The sequence below is a fragment of the Chroicocephalus ridibundus genome, chromosome 1, assembly GCF_963924245.1.
Source record: "Chroicocephalus ridibundus chromosome 1, bChrRid1.1, whole genome shotgun sequence".
Taxonomy (NCBI): Eukaryota; Metazoa; Chordata; class Aves; order Charadriiformes; family Laridae; genus Chroicocephalus; species Chroicocephalus ridibundus.
The window spans coordinates 17,816,669-17,834,973 of NC_086284.1; the positions used below are offsets into that span (position 1 = coordinate 17,816,669).

At 39.0% G+C, this 18,305-nt stretch overlaps 1 protein-coding gene across 8 annotated transcripts in view; it reads left to right on the plus strand.

Annotated features, from left to right (window-relative positions):
• YAP1 (Yes1 associated transcriptional regulator) overlaps window positions 1–18,305 on the plus strand; it is a 94,958-nt gene that overhangs the window by 42,879 nt on the left and 33,774 nt on the right. For 4 of the 8 annotated variants that reach the window (XM_063329878.1, XM_063329887.1, XM_063329897.1 and 1 more), the window contains exons 3-4: window positions 5,546–5,661; window positions 13,854–13,967. In XM_063329878.1, the coding sequence (XP_063185948.1) occupies window positions 5,546–5,661; window positions 13,854–13,967 (230 nt within the window). The remainder of the gene's footprint in view (window positions 1–5,545; window positions 5,662–13,853; window positions 13,968–18,305) is intronic. The other 4 variants (XM_063329917.1, XM_063329934.1, XM_063329925.1 and 1 more) reach the window with 1 other exon arrangement.

An 18,305-nucleotide genomic window follows, 5' to 3' on the forward strand; every position in this document is an offset into this window, starting at 1 on the left:
CCGGTACAGGTCAGGGGTTGACCTTCTGGAAATCAGCTCTGCGGAGACGGACCTGGGAGTCCTGGTGGACAGCAAGTTGACCATGAGCCATCGATGTACCCTTGTGGTCAAGAAGGCCAATGGCATCCTTGGGTGCATTAAAAAAAGCATGACCAGCAAGTCGAGGGAGATCATCCTCCCCCTCTCCTCTGTCCTGGTGAGGCCAGATCTGAAGTACTGTGTCCAGTTCTGGGCTCCTCAGTTCAAGAAGGACAAGGAGCTACTGGAGAGAGTCCAGTGGAGGGCTTCAAAGATGATCAAGGGATGGTGCATCTCTCTTATGAGGAAAAGCTGAGAGACCTGGGTCTGTTTAGTCTGGAGAAGACAAGAGTGAGAGGGGATCTCATCAATGCTTATTAATATCTAAAGGAAGGATATCAAGAAGACGGGGCCAGGTTCTTTTCAGTGGTGCCCAGTGACAGGACAAGGGGTCACAGGCACAAACTGGCATACAGGCAATTCCATCTCAATATGAGGAAAACCTTCTTTACTTTGAGGGTGACAGCACTGGAACAGGCTGCCCAGAGAGGTGGTGGAGTCTCTGTCTCTGGAGATACTAAAAACCCACCTGGATGTGTTCCTGTCCAGTCTGCCCTAGGTGAACTTGCTTTGGCAGGGGGGTTGGACTAGATGATCTCCAGAGGTCCCTTCCAACCCCTACCATTCTGTGATTCTTATTTTTTTTTTATTATTTTATTTTTTGTTTGCTTGTTTCTGGACTTCGTGCTTCTTTTCCATTGTACTTTAAAAAAACCCAAACAACAACCAAGCAAACCAGCGCCCCCCCCCCCCCCCCCCGCCCTTTCTCCCCCCTTCCTCTCCAACCCAACTGCAAACTACCAGCTCTTTAAAATTAGGTTATTGAGTCTGACAGATCTTAAGGCACATGATAGTGTTTAATGGCAGTAAAGATTTATTTCAGTTACCAATTCCAATTCTTAGTAATGGCAGAAATGCTCTTTTGCATAAAATAAGAACATTTTTCTCTTCTTTAAAGTTGTCCTTGTCAATACGCAAATAACTTATATATGAGTGTAAAACTGGGGGATGGGTTGGGAGAGGCAGCTTGATTCTCTTCATCATGCATAGCATGTTGAAAGTGCTTTTTGGTGGGGGGCGGTGTGGCTTGGAACAGTCCTTCCTCTTGATACCAGAATTGACAGAAGTTAGCTAACAAACACTTAGCATGTTCAGGGTGCTTTAGCTTTGTTTTTCTAAGGCCTGTTACTGTAGACCTATATTTGTGGTACAGTTGAGGTTGATTTCCTCAGTTTATACAACGTTAGTCTGATTTAACAAGGATTTGCTTCACTTAGACATAAATGAACAGTAATAGTGTCAGATAGCTAGACACTGGATTTGAGAATTTATTCTGTGAAGTAAAACATCTTATGTTGCTTGGTTGTCCTAGAGATGTTGATTTTAATTCCAAGACTGTTTACTCATTTTGTTCTGTGCACACAATACAGAGCTGTGATTCTAGTTCATGAGTAGGTAGAATTTAATTTGATAGTACTGTACTAAATATAATGGCTGATTTCTGCGTTTCATTGATTTGATGTAATCTGCTGGGTTTTTTAAAAAGTTTGAGGTTGACAGTGCTTTATCAAGATGTGGCTCAGGTCATGTAAAATAGAAGGTACTGAATGTAAGGATTGGGGCAGTTGTCGTGTAATGCAGCTATTATGGGAAAAAGCCTTTTTAGTGCAGGGAAAAACAATGTAGTGTTGGTGTCATAGTTCTTGCTATGTCAATTTAGACCTTTTCTGCTATTCAAAACAGAGGGAAAGATCTTTACCGGTGGAGAATGTCCTGTTTCCATACTTAAATTGCTAATCAGAAAGATATAGCGTTAATAGGAAGTTGCCCTGGTGCACGTGCTGCAGATACTGAACAAAATGAAGACCTATATCCATTCCTGTAGTATGAGGATTTATAAACATTCCATCCATGTAAGTGGGCGTTTGCCTGCTTTCTGTTCCGTAAGCTGATGAGCACGATTTGGAAGTTGTGGAAAAGAACTGATCTGTCATGATGTGTTTTGGGTGGTTTCTTACTATATAGCGTTGAAAGACTCAGGACGTGGAGCAAGTAAGATACATGTAAGGACTGTGGTTTGAAGGAGGTTGAAAAGAAAGGGAAGGTGTAGGGAGAAATGCATACATAGGTCAGGAAGGGCAGAGCTGAGTGGGAGGGGACCAAGTTTGCCTTATTGAACCAACCTTATGATTAGTATGACTTTAATGTAGTCAGCTTGCTTGGAGACTTTTGTGGCTCTTTGTTCTTAGAAGACTACTGGTTAAAGTTTAGTTGGTGCAGTAAGGAACATTCTGACTGTTCTCAAGTGATCCTCAGCTAGGGAAAAGTTGGAAGCTACTGCTGCCTAAAATAGCTATCCATGTGAACAACTCCGTATGAACATTAACTATACTTTGCGTGGTATGCTTAAGCAGTCTTGAGGAATTGATAATGCTGTCCTTGTGCTCAGAATTGGAGGTACTTTTAAAATTGCTTCTTCCGTAGCCCATCCGTCTATCCCATATTCAGATATGTTTGGAAAAGCTGGTCAATGTTGCTTCAGTGTGTTCTTACAGTTAACTGCAAAAATGGTTCTGTAATGCAGCGAGATGACTTTCTTCTTTCTGTTTCTTACTCTACACTCAAATAGCGTATAAAAACAAAGGCTATAAAGTATGTACCTTCAGTAGACATTTTATAAGTTCATGGATTTTTATAGAAGTTAAGTAGAGATAAATAAATGTGTAATCATGGGTGCAGTGGTGTTTTCCCAGTTTCCACCGTTCCCAGAACTGAGTTGAGCAAATATAACAAATGTGAAATAGAGGGGAGGAGTAGCACATGCTGGTACTGTAATTTAAATACGTAGTCTGTGAAGCATCACTGTGCAGTGTTTTTACATCTGTATTGTCTTTACCTGCTTTCACTGCTGTGCAAAATTGACCATGAGAAAAGTGAAAAAAAGTTCTTGAGTTTGACGATTTATGTATAGTCTTCACTATGTTGTGCCCTGTTTTATAAATAAATAGGCTAAAAAGGAAGTAAAGAAGTCTTGCTGTGTGTAACATGTTTCTCTGTGGAGCTGAATATTGGAAAACAAATACAACCAAAGATCCAGTGTGCTTAGTAGTACCTGTATTAAATGAGCTGTGTCGTGAAAGCTAATGTGGCAGTGACGACATTTCAGTTAACACTGTAGTAACGAGGGGGTTCCTGTACACAAGGGAAAACTGGCAGTAGTTGTCACATGCAGACAAAGTAGAGCTTTGTTTACTATTGTATTTTTGTACAAATAACATTTCTACCTATTTTGTCACCCTGCTGCAGTGTGTCTGTAACTCTTTGACCTAGAATTGTTTGTGTGCATGTTTAGAGAGGGTGAAATATGCATATTGTAAAACAAAACTTCTTATAAAAGGCACTTCATGTTACCTTCTGCCTTATAACTGAATTTCGCTTCAATAATTAGAGTATGATAAATAATTCTACATAATTACTTATCTTGGTGACTACTGCTCCATTTTATGATCTTCTGTTTGTATCTATTCATTCTCACTTGTTTGAAATTATGAAATAGTTACAAAAAATAGTATTTTGGGGGGAAATGCCAACTTTTTGAACATCAAAGAACGTGCTAAAAACATTTACCAATTCAGAAGAGCCCATTTTTATTAATTGGAGTCAAGGGTTTCATTAGTAAGTTTCTAGGCATAGCAATTAGTTGCTTAGGGCAGAGAGAAAATAATATTCTGTTTTGTTCATCCAGTTTGACCTATGACGAGGTCTTCATTTATGATCAGAGCTCTTGGATGTTTTGGTCATGCAAATACATAAATAAAGTTTAGGATTCATGTCTTCTAATGTCAGTGTATTTGACCTAGTTAACTTAGGTTCCCTTCTTGAAGGAGAAAATAGGCCTGATTCACATTCAATATGTTCCTTAAGTTGATCAAATGACTTACATCACAACCGTGCTTATTTAGGTTCCTTTCTCGTTGACAGAGATGTCAGCGTCCACAAAGATGCTAGTGTTGAGGTGACCAAATCGGAATTATTTATCCCTTTAGAATGTCTAAAATAATACGGTACCAACTCTTACACTTGAATATGCTTTAAAATAAGAGAAACTGTGAATTAGGAACAGTTGCTGCACAATTATTATTTAATCTCAACAAAAAGATGGAAATGTCCAGCCTGTTTGATAGTTGACGTTGATCCACGAAGATACATCAAAAACACGATGCGAGATACAGATACGAAGCAGAGTCGTGAATTGGAGTACCTAGTTTTGAACTGAGATCACCAGTAGAATTTGTGTTGCAGCTTTAAATGTTGTGGTTTTGCTGAAGTAAATGAAAATGGGCATTCCGTGTAATCCAGAAAAAAGTAAGGATTATTAATGTAAGAAAAGAGTGGTACCAAGAAATGATGTGTTGGATTCTAATTGATAACAATACTATTTGAAGATGAGTTTTAATTGATACCAGCTCTAAATGAATCAATAACAGACTTTGTTGTCAAAGCTTGGTGTATTAGTTTTATTTTTGTCCACGTGTACTTCTTTGAGCAATATTGCTTAATGGCATCAAGATAACGTTGATGCTTATTACGAATAGCCTGCATTTGCTATTCATTAGCAAAACATGCTTATCTCATACTCAGAAGGTGAAGTAATCATTCACTACACTTCTGCATTTTCATTGAATTGAATACTTTTGTGAATGACAGTGCTGAATGTACTTTCCAGTTTTTTCAAAACAGATAATTCCAAGCTCCCAAAGTTTTGTAACGAGGTTCTGCAGAGCGCTACTTGAGCTATGGACAGTCCAGCTGTCCTCATCTTTTCGCATGAAGTTGAAAGGCAGTTGCACATCACTTTCATGTTACTGCTCTGGTGTGACTGGTTACTTAAATTAGCACAGCGAGATTGTTCAGTTGTCAGTGGTGAGGGGAGTAGTCCATCAAATAATCTGAGGATGTGGTCTACGCACAGAAAGTTTGGCAACACTGGTGATAACTCGCTAGCCAGTTCATTACAACTCCCTAGGCACCGAACATGAACTCATCATGCCAAGTTACTGGACTGTGCTTGAGATTCCACATATAACTGGCTTGGTCTGAAAGACTCCGAAGTCACATTTAGAAATGACAAGTAACTAATCAATGAGAAAAGGAAGAGAGTGTTTAGTTCAAGGGTATGACATCTAGTTACAGTCCAACGGTCTAGATGACGATAGTCAAGTTGAGCCTTACCCCTCACCATTGCTCTAGCTCTGGTCACTACAGCTGTTTGTTGGGAGGGTGGTGGTGGCCAGAGTTAAGGGTTTAAGGATCTGACATGGTGCTTGGAAAGAATCCAAACAGTTCTTGCTTGGTTTTGAATGTGGCTGTTGGTGCCGGCTTAAGCTTTTGTTGTTAAACTTTCAGTGCTAGCAGGTCGTTGTTGTGAATGCACCACTGTCCTAACTCCCGCTTTCTTTTGTCTTAGTCACATTGATCAAACAACAACATGGCAAGATCCTAGGAAGGCCATGCTTTCCCAGATGAATGTCACAGCTCCCACCAGTCCTTCCGTGCAGCAGAACATCATGAACTCGGCATCAGGTAAACAAAACTTGTATTTATGAAAAAGATCATACGAATGAAGATACCGATAGCCATTTTAATTGCGGGTGAGGTAGTCCAAATCTCAAAAATGTCCTTCTAGTTACCCTGGTTTAAAACTTTAAATTTGTTGATGCCTGATGCATCGAGCAAAAGGGTGATGCTTGAGGTAAGGGAATTTGTATAATATTTATGATGTCAACAGAAAGTATCCTGTAGTTATTTGGTTTATGTTTTTGTTTTTTCAAATGGATGATGCAGACATTTAAAGAAGCGGATTTTTTGCTAATTTCTTCTGACTGAAAATGCTGTTAAATGGATGAAGACCAGAATTTCTAGTAAATTATTATCAATTTACATTAAAGCTACTGGGCCTCTGCAGTATTATTCTGCCCACCCCACCCCCACCCCCCTTGCTCACTTAGTAGACTTGGTATACTCCCATTTATTTACATTTCCTACATTTGTTATTAACATCTCATTTTTCCTGACTTCACTAAATGAATAAAGCAAACACCTCAAAAATCGTGTTTGGAAGCAGAGATGTTTTTCCTTATTTTGCCATCATTTCCAAAATCTTGTATCCTGATGATTATTCCTCTATCTGAGGAAGACTGAGATCTTTTCCTGCGATATAGAATTATTTTTCAGCTAGTCTGGAGGGGCCCTCACTAGACAGCAGTAAAGTGTGCTTGTTCTTGCTGTACAATCTGATTTCTGTTTCCTGAGCTCTCTTGTCCTGATGGTGCAGAGAGCAACCAGATGAACGTGGTGCTATACTAGTTTGGCTGCTGCGCTTTTCCCTGTGCTTTGTCACCTTCTGTCTGTTGCTGAGGTTCATGTTTTATTTATTTTCTCACAGTCTGATTGTATTTTGTGTATGTCTGCTGTTTCTGTATTTCACAAAGGTTATTCTCTGGTGCTGCTTTTTGTTGTCCATTTAGACAGCTTTGCTTCATGCTGCAATTCATGTGCGACAGACAATACCAAAAGATCAACGGGCACAACCAAACTGTGCTGTTCATGACTGAGTATTAGAGGGGAAGCTCATCAGATTTTCTGCTGGCTAGGCCAGGAGGTTGGATTATCCTGAAACAAATTTGAGTCCTGTTCAAGTTCAGGAAGTCATGGTTCAGAGCAATTAAGGTCTCAGGTGCTGATGTGAAAATATAGTATCTGTGGTTATTTTTTCTGTAAATATATCTCAGGAAACCTGCAGCAATAGAGATGACGTGTTTTTGTAGGGACACTTGTGAAGAACAGGGAATAGGAGAAGCGAAACAATTCCCTTGGTCTGTCTTGCCTTTTGCCTTATCTTAGTTGTGCGAAAATCAGATTCTTGCTGTTTAAATATTGACATAAATTTGTGTGTTAAGATAACTCCTCAAACCTTCTGTTGTACCAAGAATTAACAGGAAAAAAATATTGATAGCAAAGTAGGATTCATTTTATGTACTTAAAAAGAAATGAAGGGTCCTTAGCGCAAAAAAAAACCCAAAACCCGCAAAAAACTGGTTAGTTGTAATGAGTAAAACTCTAAAACAGAATCCAGCAATCGGTACATGAGGATTATTTTTAAAAGAAAACCAAGAATTTATATGTAATTGATGTAAGCGTGTGAGCAAGTGATCCTGCATAGATACTGTTGCTCATCCAAAAAAGAAGAGTTCAGGCATTTAAGTGGGTTGTCTCGTGGCTTGAGAAAGCACTTATTTGAATGCAAGTTCATTGAACATTTATTTATAATTTCATAGATGATACTGTATTGAATATGAACTGAAAATCTTGTAAAGTTTTTTCCCCGCTGCTCTGAAGTTGATAAAGTGCGTGAAGAAATCAGAGCTTCTCTGTATATTGAGTTATGTGTTTATGTGACATTGCTTTTTTTAAGGTTAAGTCAGTTGAGGTAGCATGACAGGACCGGCTCTTTGGATGCACATGCTTACTCTTAATTTACTTGCATTTAACAAAAGTCTGTTTTGCATTAAATACTACTGAACCTGCATTCATTGGATATGATTCTGTTTCTGATACCTGATTTGGCAAACCTTTATGTACTAACTTTAAATTATGAATGTATATTTGTTTTTCTGAAGTGTGTTATATGATTCTGTTACTTGTTACTGCCCAGTTCATGGTAACTTACGCTTCTTTGGTGGCCTCATAAAGAATGAGAGAAATGGAAAAATCAAGTAACTGTGTACCACTTCAGCAGAGTGGAACGTAAATCTGAGTGCTAATGTCATAAATATAAGACTACTTAATTTTCTAATTTGGATATTCATCCTCAAGAACTGGGAAATAAAGTTGAGACCTTTAAGACACAAGTTTCCTGTTATGAAATATTGCTGGCAATGAAACATGCCCTTGTGCTTGGAGAGCCTTTCATGAAAGATATTGGGAAAAACCAAGTGTAAGTATTGTGACAGCTGGAGGTCAGTGACTTGCAAAAAAAATGTCCGAAATGCCGCAGGGGAGAATGTTTTCCTTTTGTACTGTTCGTCCTTGTGCTTAGTAATTGTAGCCCTTAATCGGAAGTTACTGTCCAAGTTTCAGTATATTTAATTACAGACTGCCATAGGAGCTTGTGAGTAAAGTTGCTGTGGTAAAACCTAAGACAGGAGATTTTTAGGAGCTGTCTTGAAAGCCGTTGGAAGCTTTAGCCGTTTAGCCAGCATTATAGTTCTAGCCATTAGCTAGAATTAAGAACAGGAAAATAAACTGAAGAGGGAGAGAGAACAGATCTCAGAAGGCTGCTGTCTGCATATTGAAGATAAACCTGTTGTCTTTTCTGGATAAATAGGATGAGTGGAGCTCAGGGAGAATGGGAAGAAAGCAAAACTGGAAGGTGTGGTAAAGGTGAAAGCAAGTCAAAACAGTGTTTAAATAAAAACAGGGAAGATGTAGTTTAGCATGAGGTTGAGGTTTTTATGTTGTTTTTCTTAAGAAATACCACCTGTGGGTGCAGCTAAGGCCGGATGAGAATCCGGGTATCTTGATGCAAATTATGCTTCTTTAAGGAAACCAGTAGGCATCTGAACCAGCTTCATCTGTTCCTGGCATGATTTTGTGAATGAACTGTTTTGAGTGTGAGCATACATCATTTACACGAGGGCGTCAGTATGTGAAAAGTGAGGATTTCCCCCCACACACACACTTGTTTTGATTCTTTGGTATTTTTATTGTGTCTCGGTCTTGCTGAACTTCGCTTGCTACATGTAATCAACTAAAATGATTTGGGCCATATGTTTGCAAAGAAACACAGTGTGCTTTCAGATGGCATTTGTTGGTTAATCTTCTGTGAGATAGGATTGCATCTTCAATAATGGAAAGAAAACAAGTCTGTTACTTCTAAATATGCAACGTGTATATAAAAACTAGTCTTGACTGTTTTGTGTGTGTTCCTAACCATTTTTTCCCTAAAGGTATTACATGAAAAACAATGTTCTTTCTTGAGTAAAAAAAACCAACAAAAAAAAAACCCCAACAAATGGTAGTAATAATGGTACGTTGTTGTGAGGAGCCTGTCCTGTACATTTCTTGTTGAGGTAAAGTTTTATAAATTTGAAAGCAAACAATGCCTGTTTCTTCTACAATTACAGTTGATACAACAGAGATGGGATAATGATTGTGTTTATACACTTCCATCCTACAGATACTTTTATTTCCTGAATGATGCTTGACAGCACTGCTTGCTTCAGCCTCTTCTGCTTGCGCATAGGCATTAGATCATTAGCTGTGGAGCAGATTACCTGTCTTTGTCCTCGTTTGTCTTCCACCTTACATTGCAGGTTTGAATTGGGCTTCCCCGGGGAAGTTTGTAGACCTAGTGTAATTTCATTGCCTCTTAGGGGAAGGCTGTAGTGCCATGTTAGAGGTTGATAGGAAAATGGATACCCGAATTCCTAACTCTTGAGGGTTTTTTTTTTCCCCCTTGGGGGGCAGGAGGGTAGGGAGGAATATGCCAGTAACTAAAACAAGTTCTATCTTTTCTGTTAGATTCCTGCTCATTTTAGTTGCAGGTTTCTCTTCTATGTAACTAGTCATACTACAAATTCTGCTTTGTGTACAGTTCACACTACGTATGATCTGTTGTGAAACTGGGGTTTCTAAGTATCTCCATGACAGTAGCGTTTGTTTCTTCATCTCCTAAAAATGCCCCTTTTTAAATGGTGTCTTTTTGTAAGTTTTACTGATTCAACAGAATAAAGGTGGACTTGAGGTAAATTTTGTAGACTTTGATATAATTTTAAAAAGTTTTAGAGTGACAGTGATTGGATGGAAAAATATCATCTTTCACAGAGAAAGATTAGGAAGGTTCTTGGAGTGTAGGGTGATTCTTGCTGTTGAACACAGGTGTTCCAATTCCTAGGTTGTCCATGCTATTCTTATAATATACAGATGCCCTCTAATATGCATTAACCTTGTGATAAAATACAGCTTTATTTACATTTATTTTACAATTAAATATCAGAAACTGTGGGGACTTTCAAGGTTAACTTTGTATACCAGCATAGCTTAAATCTGTACTGCTTTTATGTTTCTTTTGTTCCTCCTTCTGTTGCTTTCTATCTGCATTTCATGGCAAAAATGGTATATGGAGAAAGTAAAAACTCCAAAAAAAAAAAAAAATAGAGACATGCACCAAAGAGAGAGACACACACAGATTTTTCAAATTACATGTGTTTATGTTAAGTTAAAACGTTATATAAATAATTACTACAGACGTATGCCTGATCAGTAGTTCTGTAAGGATGGCTTACATTTGGAAATTGGAATCTAATTTTTGGATAACCTTGTCTTTAAAAGTACCACAACAAGTGATCAGTCCCTTAGAAAGGTTGTCTCTCTCAGTGCCAATAATGTGATAGAATTGTAAGTTTATGGTTGTGGTTGTATTCAATTAACCTAGGAGGCATCAAACAGAACTAGTAGGAGACCATGCCACAGTGATTGTGTTGGTGCTAAATGTTTGCAAAGGTTCAAGGGAAGACTGGAAAAGTACTTGAAAGAGAGATCCTTTGGCACCTAGTAAGTAGACACAATCTGGCTCAAGAAATCACCTGACGTAGTTGGAGGCCAAGCAACTATTCATAGCTACTGTGCTTTTTGGGTCTATATGTGTATTGTATTCAGTGCTTTGTTTAAAAGTTCATCGAGTGCGACAGTCACTAAATGGGCCGCTTTCAGCAGTGCGATCTGTCTGGTGCCCCAGGTTGGGTGCCTGGACTAAATGGACTTTCGGTTAGACCCAGCGTGGCTGGTTTTGTACAACATGGGCTGTAGTAACTACCCACATCTTGGTGAGAAGGTCGGAATAGCAGCAATATGGAGCTTTTATAACTTAAATCACTTCAAAAGATAAGCTAATGCTGGGAATTCTGTTCCTATTGAGCCTTTTGGTGGCGGGGGAAGGGACATGTATTGCACAGGAATTTTCCTAGATGCTCTGAGTGAATGTGTCTGCTATTCTTCACCACAGTTTTCCATTTTTTCCTCTAATACAGGGTTTGTCAGGCAGCCAGTTACAAAATCAGACTTGACAGTCTTCTGGTTTCACAACTGCTCACAAAACCAAATAGGAATTACAGAAAGCAGTACTAATCAATTTTTTGCACTACCATGTCAACATGTAGGCATGACAGTAGAAACACGAGCAGTTTACTGGCCAAGGAAGAAAGCAACATTGTGATTAATGCCAAAGGTTTCTAGAGAGAAAAGTTATGTTTCTGCAGCCGTTGATGGCACTTAGTGAGGAAGGCTTGCTACTGTGAGAAGGTGAGCAGTCAGACCTTTCCTGTCCTGTCCACAGCTGTGTATTTTATTTAGAAAGAGAACCTTGCCCAGGTTTCTCTCTGGTACGCTAGTTCTCATCAGATCACTGACTCTAATAAGCAGTATTCTTCCACCAGGTAGGTGGACTGATGGGCTCTTGGCCTCCTGCTTCAAAGGCATTTTGTTCTTATTTGCTACAAAGGAACATGTTGGACCAGTATATGCTTTACTCAGTGTTCAGCAGGACTGACACCCCAAGGCTAGTTTTGTTTTTCCTAGAGCCAGCTGGGTTTTTTGGCTTTGCAGTTCAAAAGAGAATTTCTTGCTGAGTTTCATCTCCGAGGGATGTGTGGCGTAGAAGGACTCTGAGGAGAATGGTAGCGTGAAGGTCTGCCCACATGGCTAGGGTGTTGGCTTAGACGTCAAGGAACACTTTTGGTTCTTCATTGCTTGGATGATGTGGGACACGTCAGTGTGCTACTGTGACCCAGTTTCATAAAATAGCATGTCACTGATTAGCTGGCCGGTCTTTGGGTATGGTAACAAAGCACAGGGTTCTTTGCACTTTAGCTTTCAATTCTGCATTGAAGACCTGTTATACTGTGGATATGTTAGGATGGAGGAATGTTTTGCAGTGTTGTCGCTCCTTCTTGCCTGTTCTGTTCACCAGCCTCTGATAAAAGCTGAGGTGCTCTTGTCACTTGTATGTGGCTTTTAAAGCTTGTGAGGATGAAGGATGGGAAGGAAATGTCCAGTGGTTAAGACCACTCTTTTTGCTCACTCGTAAACCTGTAGCTCTAATGGTGTGGTAGTGGGGCTGCTAGAGAAAGGCATAGTTTTCTGAGCCAAAATGAAAGAGTTTAAATTAGAAATGTTGTTTGCAGGGGATCTTCAAAGACAAATTCTTGTCTTGGTTATGCCTTGGGATATTACTGGAATGCAACTGAATGATTATTTTACTCTTTTTGACATTTCTCCAAGAACATGTTTTCAGATTAAGCAAACAAATGTATCCTCCTCTCTTCTCCCCCCTCCCCAGCTTTAGACAATGAATCCTTCAACAGGAGCATGACTTCAGGACAAAATGACAGCCAAAGAGCTAATGTAATTTGATCGTGGGCATAGTAGGTACTTCAGGCATTTATCAGATACACACATTTTTGTGTGTATATCAGAATCTCATCTGTGAAATTACGATGTTTGTGCATGCTTAATGTATCTTACATTGTACAGAATGGTCTGTTAGTCCAAGTCTAACAGCCAAAGGGCTTTTGCTAGCATATTACTATATTACACTGAGGAAGAGTGGAAGAAGAGGTTGAAATATGATGGCTTCCTGCAGCAGGTCTTGTTCTAATTTCTTTTACATTCTTAACATTTGCAGTGGATCTTTTGCCATATCATTTTAGGATTGTACTGAAAGCTGAAGAGATACAGGCAAGATCTTGCATCTAATCTAGGTGTTTTTAAAAGTCCATGTCTATGTGAGTGTAAGAATTCAAAAACGTGCATTTGTAAAGCACGTGCCAGATAAGATGAGATGAATGTAACTTTAAGAACAGTTTTCAGACTAAGCAAAATACAGATGAACATACATGATCATACAGAGATGGGGATGAGTGATGAAAGGTGGTTTTCTTGAAAGCTGCTGTTTGGAACACAAGGGAAACACACCTCAAGACTCCATGTGTTCAGACATTTGGCTCTGGACTCCAGAACACCATCGCCTACCTCCCTTTTACCATGTCCTAAATGTAGGTCTCCCTGCCTGTGCCTTCCTGCTCGTAGAGGCGTAGCACTGTGTCTGTAGCTGCTGCTGGTGTTTTCTTACCTTCACTTTTTCGTTGCTTGTTTGCCTCCTGTTCTTCAGGTTTGTGTTTTTGCTTGCTTAAGCCTTTAATGCACTTGCAGAAAGTTATGGTATGAGGTAAAAGGAAGATGAGTTTTGTCACTTCTTTAATCATTTGTGAAAGATAGAGGGATGTTTCAGGATCTCTTCAGCGTTACCTTGTTGCTGCTGCTGGGCCTTAATCACTAGATGAACTTTCCCGTGAAAGGTAGAATACCTCTATGCTGCATCTTTTTCCTGGTGCTCACGCTGGTTTCATTCTGGCAGGCTTGACTTATTGCTGGTTTTGTATTATAACGCTATAGCAAAAGGAAGTGTCAAAAGCATACGAAAGGATGCAAACAAGTTACAAAAATTGAACTCCAAATCCTAAACCAAAATGATAGAAGTGCTTTCTGCTCTTTGATTTCCCACCCGCCACTTCTTTGCCCTTATCCCAGATACGTTAGACATGAGCTTGAAGTTCTTCATGTACTGTTATATATGTAAAATGTTGGAATTTTTTTTAGATCAATTTCAGCTGGAGCAAACAAGAGCCCGCCATCAACTCCTTCCTTCTATATTGCAGGCCCACTCCCCGATGGATGGGAACAAGCTATGACCCAGGATGGAGAAATTTACTACATAAACCATAAGAACAAGACCACATCTTGGCTAGACCCAAGGCTTGACCCACGCTTTGGTAAAAGTTCATCTCACTTCAGAATTTTTGATTCGCTTCAGTTCGCTCAGCTTTAATTTTGCAGGCATATTTTGAAAACTTTTTATAGTACAATTAAAATATATTTTAATTTCAATTATAGATACCTTATTTAAATCATTATATATTAAAATAAAAAAAAAGACTAAAAGGATTAGCATATATCCTGTAGGAGTGTATGTCACCAAAGTTTCTAATGCTAGGGGTTGGGATTTTGCCATATGGTCCATACAGTTTCCAAAATTGGTGGCATTCAGAAACCTAGAGACAGTTTCAGCCAGGCTCACTCTTCCCTTTAAAACTGCAAAACTTTACCACAGAAGAATCTTTTAATTCCCAAACAAATACTTACTTTCCTTTGCGCTATCCTAAAGAGGGCATTGTTCAAATAATAATATATGCTGTTTAAATACACTTGAAACATATACCAGCTTATAATTCCAGCTTGTCACAGTGATGATCATGACAAAACTTTCTGTTTTAAACAATATGGACAGAAATTATTAGTTTTGTTGTTTCTATTTTAATAATCTCTTTGTGGGGGTAAAGACTATGTAATATTGGAAATAGAAACAGTAACTTAAGTTAGGGACCGCAAGGTCTAGATGTAAAATTTTCACAAAATAGAACTGGTATCTCACGTTTTATAATGGTTTCAATCTATGAAAAGCAAAGCTGCAAGCATTTCAGTAAAATACTGGCACTGTTGACTATGAATAGCAATAGCATATAACATTAAGAGACTCTAAACTAGTTTGTTGGGTTGTCCAAGTGATTGTTCTGATGTATTTAAGGTGGTATTACAACTTCAGTTTTTGTATAAAGCCATGACCTGTGTGTGTAAGCTTTATTAGCTGTATTAATTTGGTCTTGATTTGTTTTCCCAATAACTTACTATTTTCAGCTGCTCTGGATTTTAGCTATTTTTCCAGACCCATGGAAAAAACAGTAGGGGTAAGGAGGGGGAAAAAAAAAAAAAAAAAAAAAAAAGAAGAGATCATTGTGGTTTTTCAGGCTTTAGTTTTGGACTCGGTGCAACTAAATGAAAACAGTGTGCAGATCACTGAGTAGGTCAGGCTGAGGGGATACAAAGCCTTTGAAGCTTTACAGGGGTTGACCTAACAACAACTGTGGGCCCCTTTTGGGAGAGGCATTAACTCCATGAATGCCATATAAACACAGAGCTGCAGAACCCAACAGTCACTCTTCTGTTTTGTTTTTTTTTTGTTGTTGTTTTCTGTTTGGGTTTTTTTTTTTCCTGAACTGGCTGTTAGGAATTTCAGCATTTCTTGTTTTGTAGGCTCGAGTGCTTACTTTAAACATCTGCTTGCTCTTATGGAGAAGACCAGATTGTCACACTTTGTTTATAAACTGCTCACCAGTTTGTAGACAGGTTGAACCACTGTGCAACTTGAGCCCAAAGGTGGGGCGTATATTGAGGGTTGTCAGCTTTGGCAAATGTCCGCGCTGACTTTAACACCAGTCAGGGTTGCAGACCTGTTTGCGTGTTGCAAGAGGAGTGTGTGGGTAATTGGCAACTTTACAATTACTTAATATGTGAATAAGGCTGTGAAGGAAGCAGTCATTTTGAAAATCAGTGTTGCCTTTTGCAGTTAAAAGAGGCGGGTCAATTATATTTACTTAAGTAATCTTGCAGGGTATGTATTTTGCTTTTCTTTGTATTTATCGCTTCCAATAATGAGCTGGAAGTAAAAAGGAGTGGGGAAAAGGCTTTAATTGACAGGTCAAGAGTAAGATGAATCTTGTTTCTCAGAACTATTTTGTACTCCTGTAAATAGCATGGTCTAACTTTAAGGGCAAAAGCTACTTGTCTTGTGCACGCTGAAACTCCATCAAGTGCGAAGGCTGTACAGTTAAACTGAAAGAAGTTAGAAATGTCCAAAAGACTGCATAAGGGTTTCTTGCTGCATAGCTTCCCTTTTTGGGCCCACTGTGTATGTGTATCCCAGACAGGCTTGAGTATATGCCAAGGCTCTTTATTTTGTGGTCGGACTTTTAATCTGTTCCAGACCTTTTCAGTCAAAGAGCTCAAGTGTAACTGAAAGGGGCAGGAAAGAGGGGGGAAAAAAAAGGGGGGAAAAAAAAAAGGCATGTGGGCTCTTCTGATCTAGAGTGATGGCAAATAGAGACAAGCTGCTAGCTGCTGTTGAGCTTGAAGGAGTTTTCCTTGAAATCTTCAGTTCTACGCATTGTATTGTGGTTTATGTTTTTATCATTTGAGCCAAGAAAATACAAAATCGTATTCCTGTTGCTTTCTCACTTGTGACCTCCTTAAGTCACTCCAGTGAAGAAGAAAAAAATCTGTTTGACAGAGCAAACTTACGGAGCCTTGCATTTATTTATTGTGTGGAGTTCCTCAACAAATATGTGCTGTGACCCTAAATAGCATGTGAGTGACTCAGAAGTTTACCTTTCTGTGCTTAATATAAGTTGAAAATCCTGTTGGTTTTTTTCCCCCTGAGGATCACCATACTCTTTTTTTTCTATCACTGTGTTCTAATATAAGGGCTTGGTTTTCACTACTTTTGCTACTAACACTTTTAGAAGCAATCCTAGGTGACTTGATCTTTGTAATGTTGAAGCTTGTGATTATTACAGTGATACTAATGTTGATTGAAAATGAAGGAGAAATTCATTTCATCCTTGATACTGCCACTTTCACCAATCTGAAGAACCATTGAAAACAATAAAGCTGTTGAATGGTATGTGCAAACATACTCTTCTGTTCCAGGATTTAGAAACAGAAGGTTTGAAGAGTCTTTGCCCTTATTGCTTCTGAATTCCCAGCTTCCAGGGAGACAGCCCTTACGTCTCTGTATGTTCTTCATCAGATGGAAGCTTCGTATTCATCTTTATTTTCTCTACTAGGTGTGCATATACCTCTTTCTTTCTTTTTTTCTCCCATTAAGTAGTATTTAGTATTGGGAATTTTCCATTAATGTGGCTAGAAAAGAGGGAGGCAGGAGAATCAGTTTGAAAAAATGGTTTTAGGCGGACACACCTACTGACTGACTTGGTAAGGGGAATTTGGGTATTGCATTCATGCTTTTATACAGAAAATAAAAGGATGCAGTTAACATGGATTCTTTCTTGGAGCAGGCTTTTAAGACTAATGCATCAGATAAGAGTCCCTGTCAGAATGCCCTGCTGTGGAGTAGGCTGGGTCTAAAACCTGAGTGCTCCAAGTTGAAGATAAGAACTTTGTTCCAAGACTCAGATCTAACAGCTTTGAAGTGGGCTTGAGGTCTTCAGCTACACCACTTAAACAGCAGCAGCAAAGTCTTGTTGTGGCTCAGATGTTGATCCTCCAAGTCTACATATTTGACTTCAGAACAGTTTTGCGTTAGGAGAATTCACAAACTTTAAAATCTGTGGAAGAGCTAAGTATGAAAGGAGGGCCTTCTCATGCCAAGCACGGACAACCATAAAAGATGACATGGCATCAAAGGAATGGGGATAGGAGGGGGGGTCCTTAGGCCTGTGTCAGCAGGATTCTTTGTCTAGTGGAGCATCTGGTACAAACATGCTGTCCTACCTTCTCAGTGCCTTTGCAGGCCTTGTAGTAAGGGGCTTCAGACTACTTTTTGTTGTTGTATTTTAAATTTAACGGAATTGGACTCTCAGCTTGATTTTGGACTGTTTTGTCTTTTACTAGCTTCTGCTTTTGTCTGTTGGTCCTTCTTCACAGATCTTACTGGTTTTCTTACGCCTTCAGATAAGTTAATACGTTTTCTTGATAGTCAACGTCTGGGTAGGAAGCAGGTCAGTAATGCATTCTGAGTGGCTGGAGGCAGTAAAGTAGAAAAACATCTGCTTTTTCTATAAAATTATATTTCCTAGAACCAGTTGAAGTTTGGAGTCATTCAACTTTATTGCTAAAAGTTTCCAAGAATTGGCTTTTGTATCAAATACCATTACAGGGATTTCAACTGTTATTTCAGTTTGCAGGTGGTAGGACTGTTTTTTGAAATGCGACTAAAAATACTTTGCCTTTTGGGGATACTTAATTTGTTAAATTCAGAGATAGGATGGTGAACTTGAAGTGGGAAAATACTGGAAACTGGCAGTTGATTTCTGTGTGTCTGTTGTGTTAGTGTAAGTCTTGTGTTTAAACAGTAGTACTCCAGTAGAGTAGTCAGGCAAGTCAGTCTGCAGGAACTGGAGTAAGACAAGATAACATTTCAGTTTTCTTCTTATTTTATTCCAGACTTCAGTTTTATAGCTTGTTACTAGTGATCATACCAGTGTTACACGTATGCCCAGTCTTTTTCCTTCTCTTCTGTCAAATGTTGGAGCTGC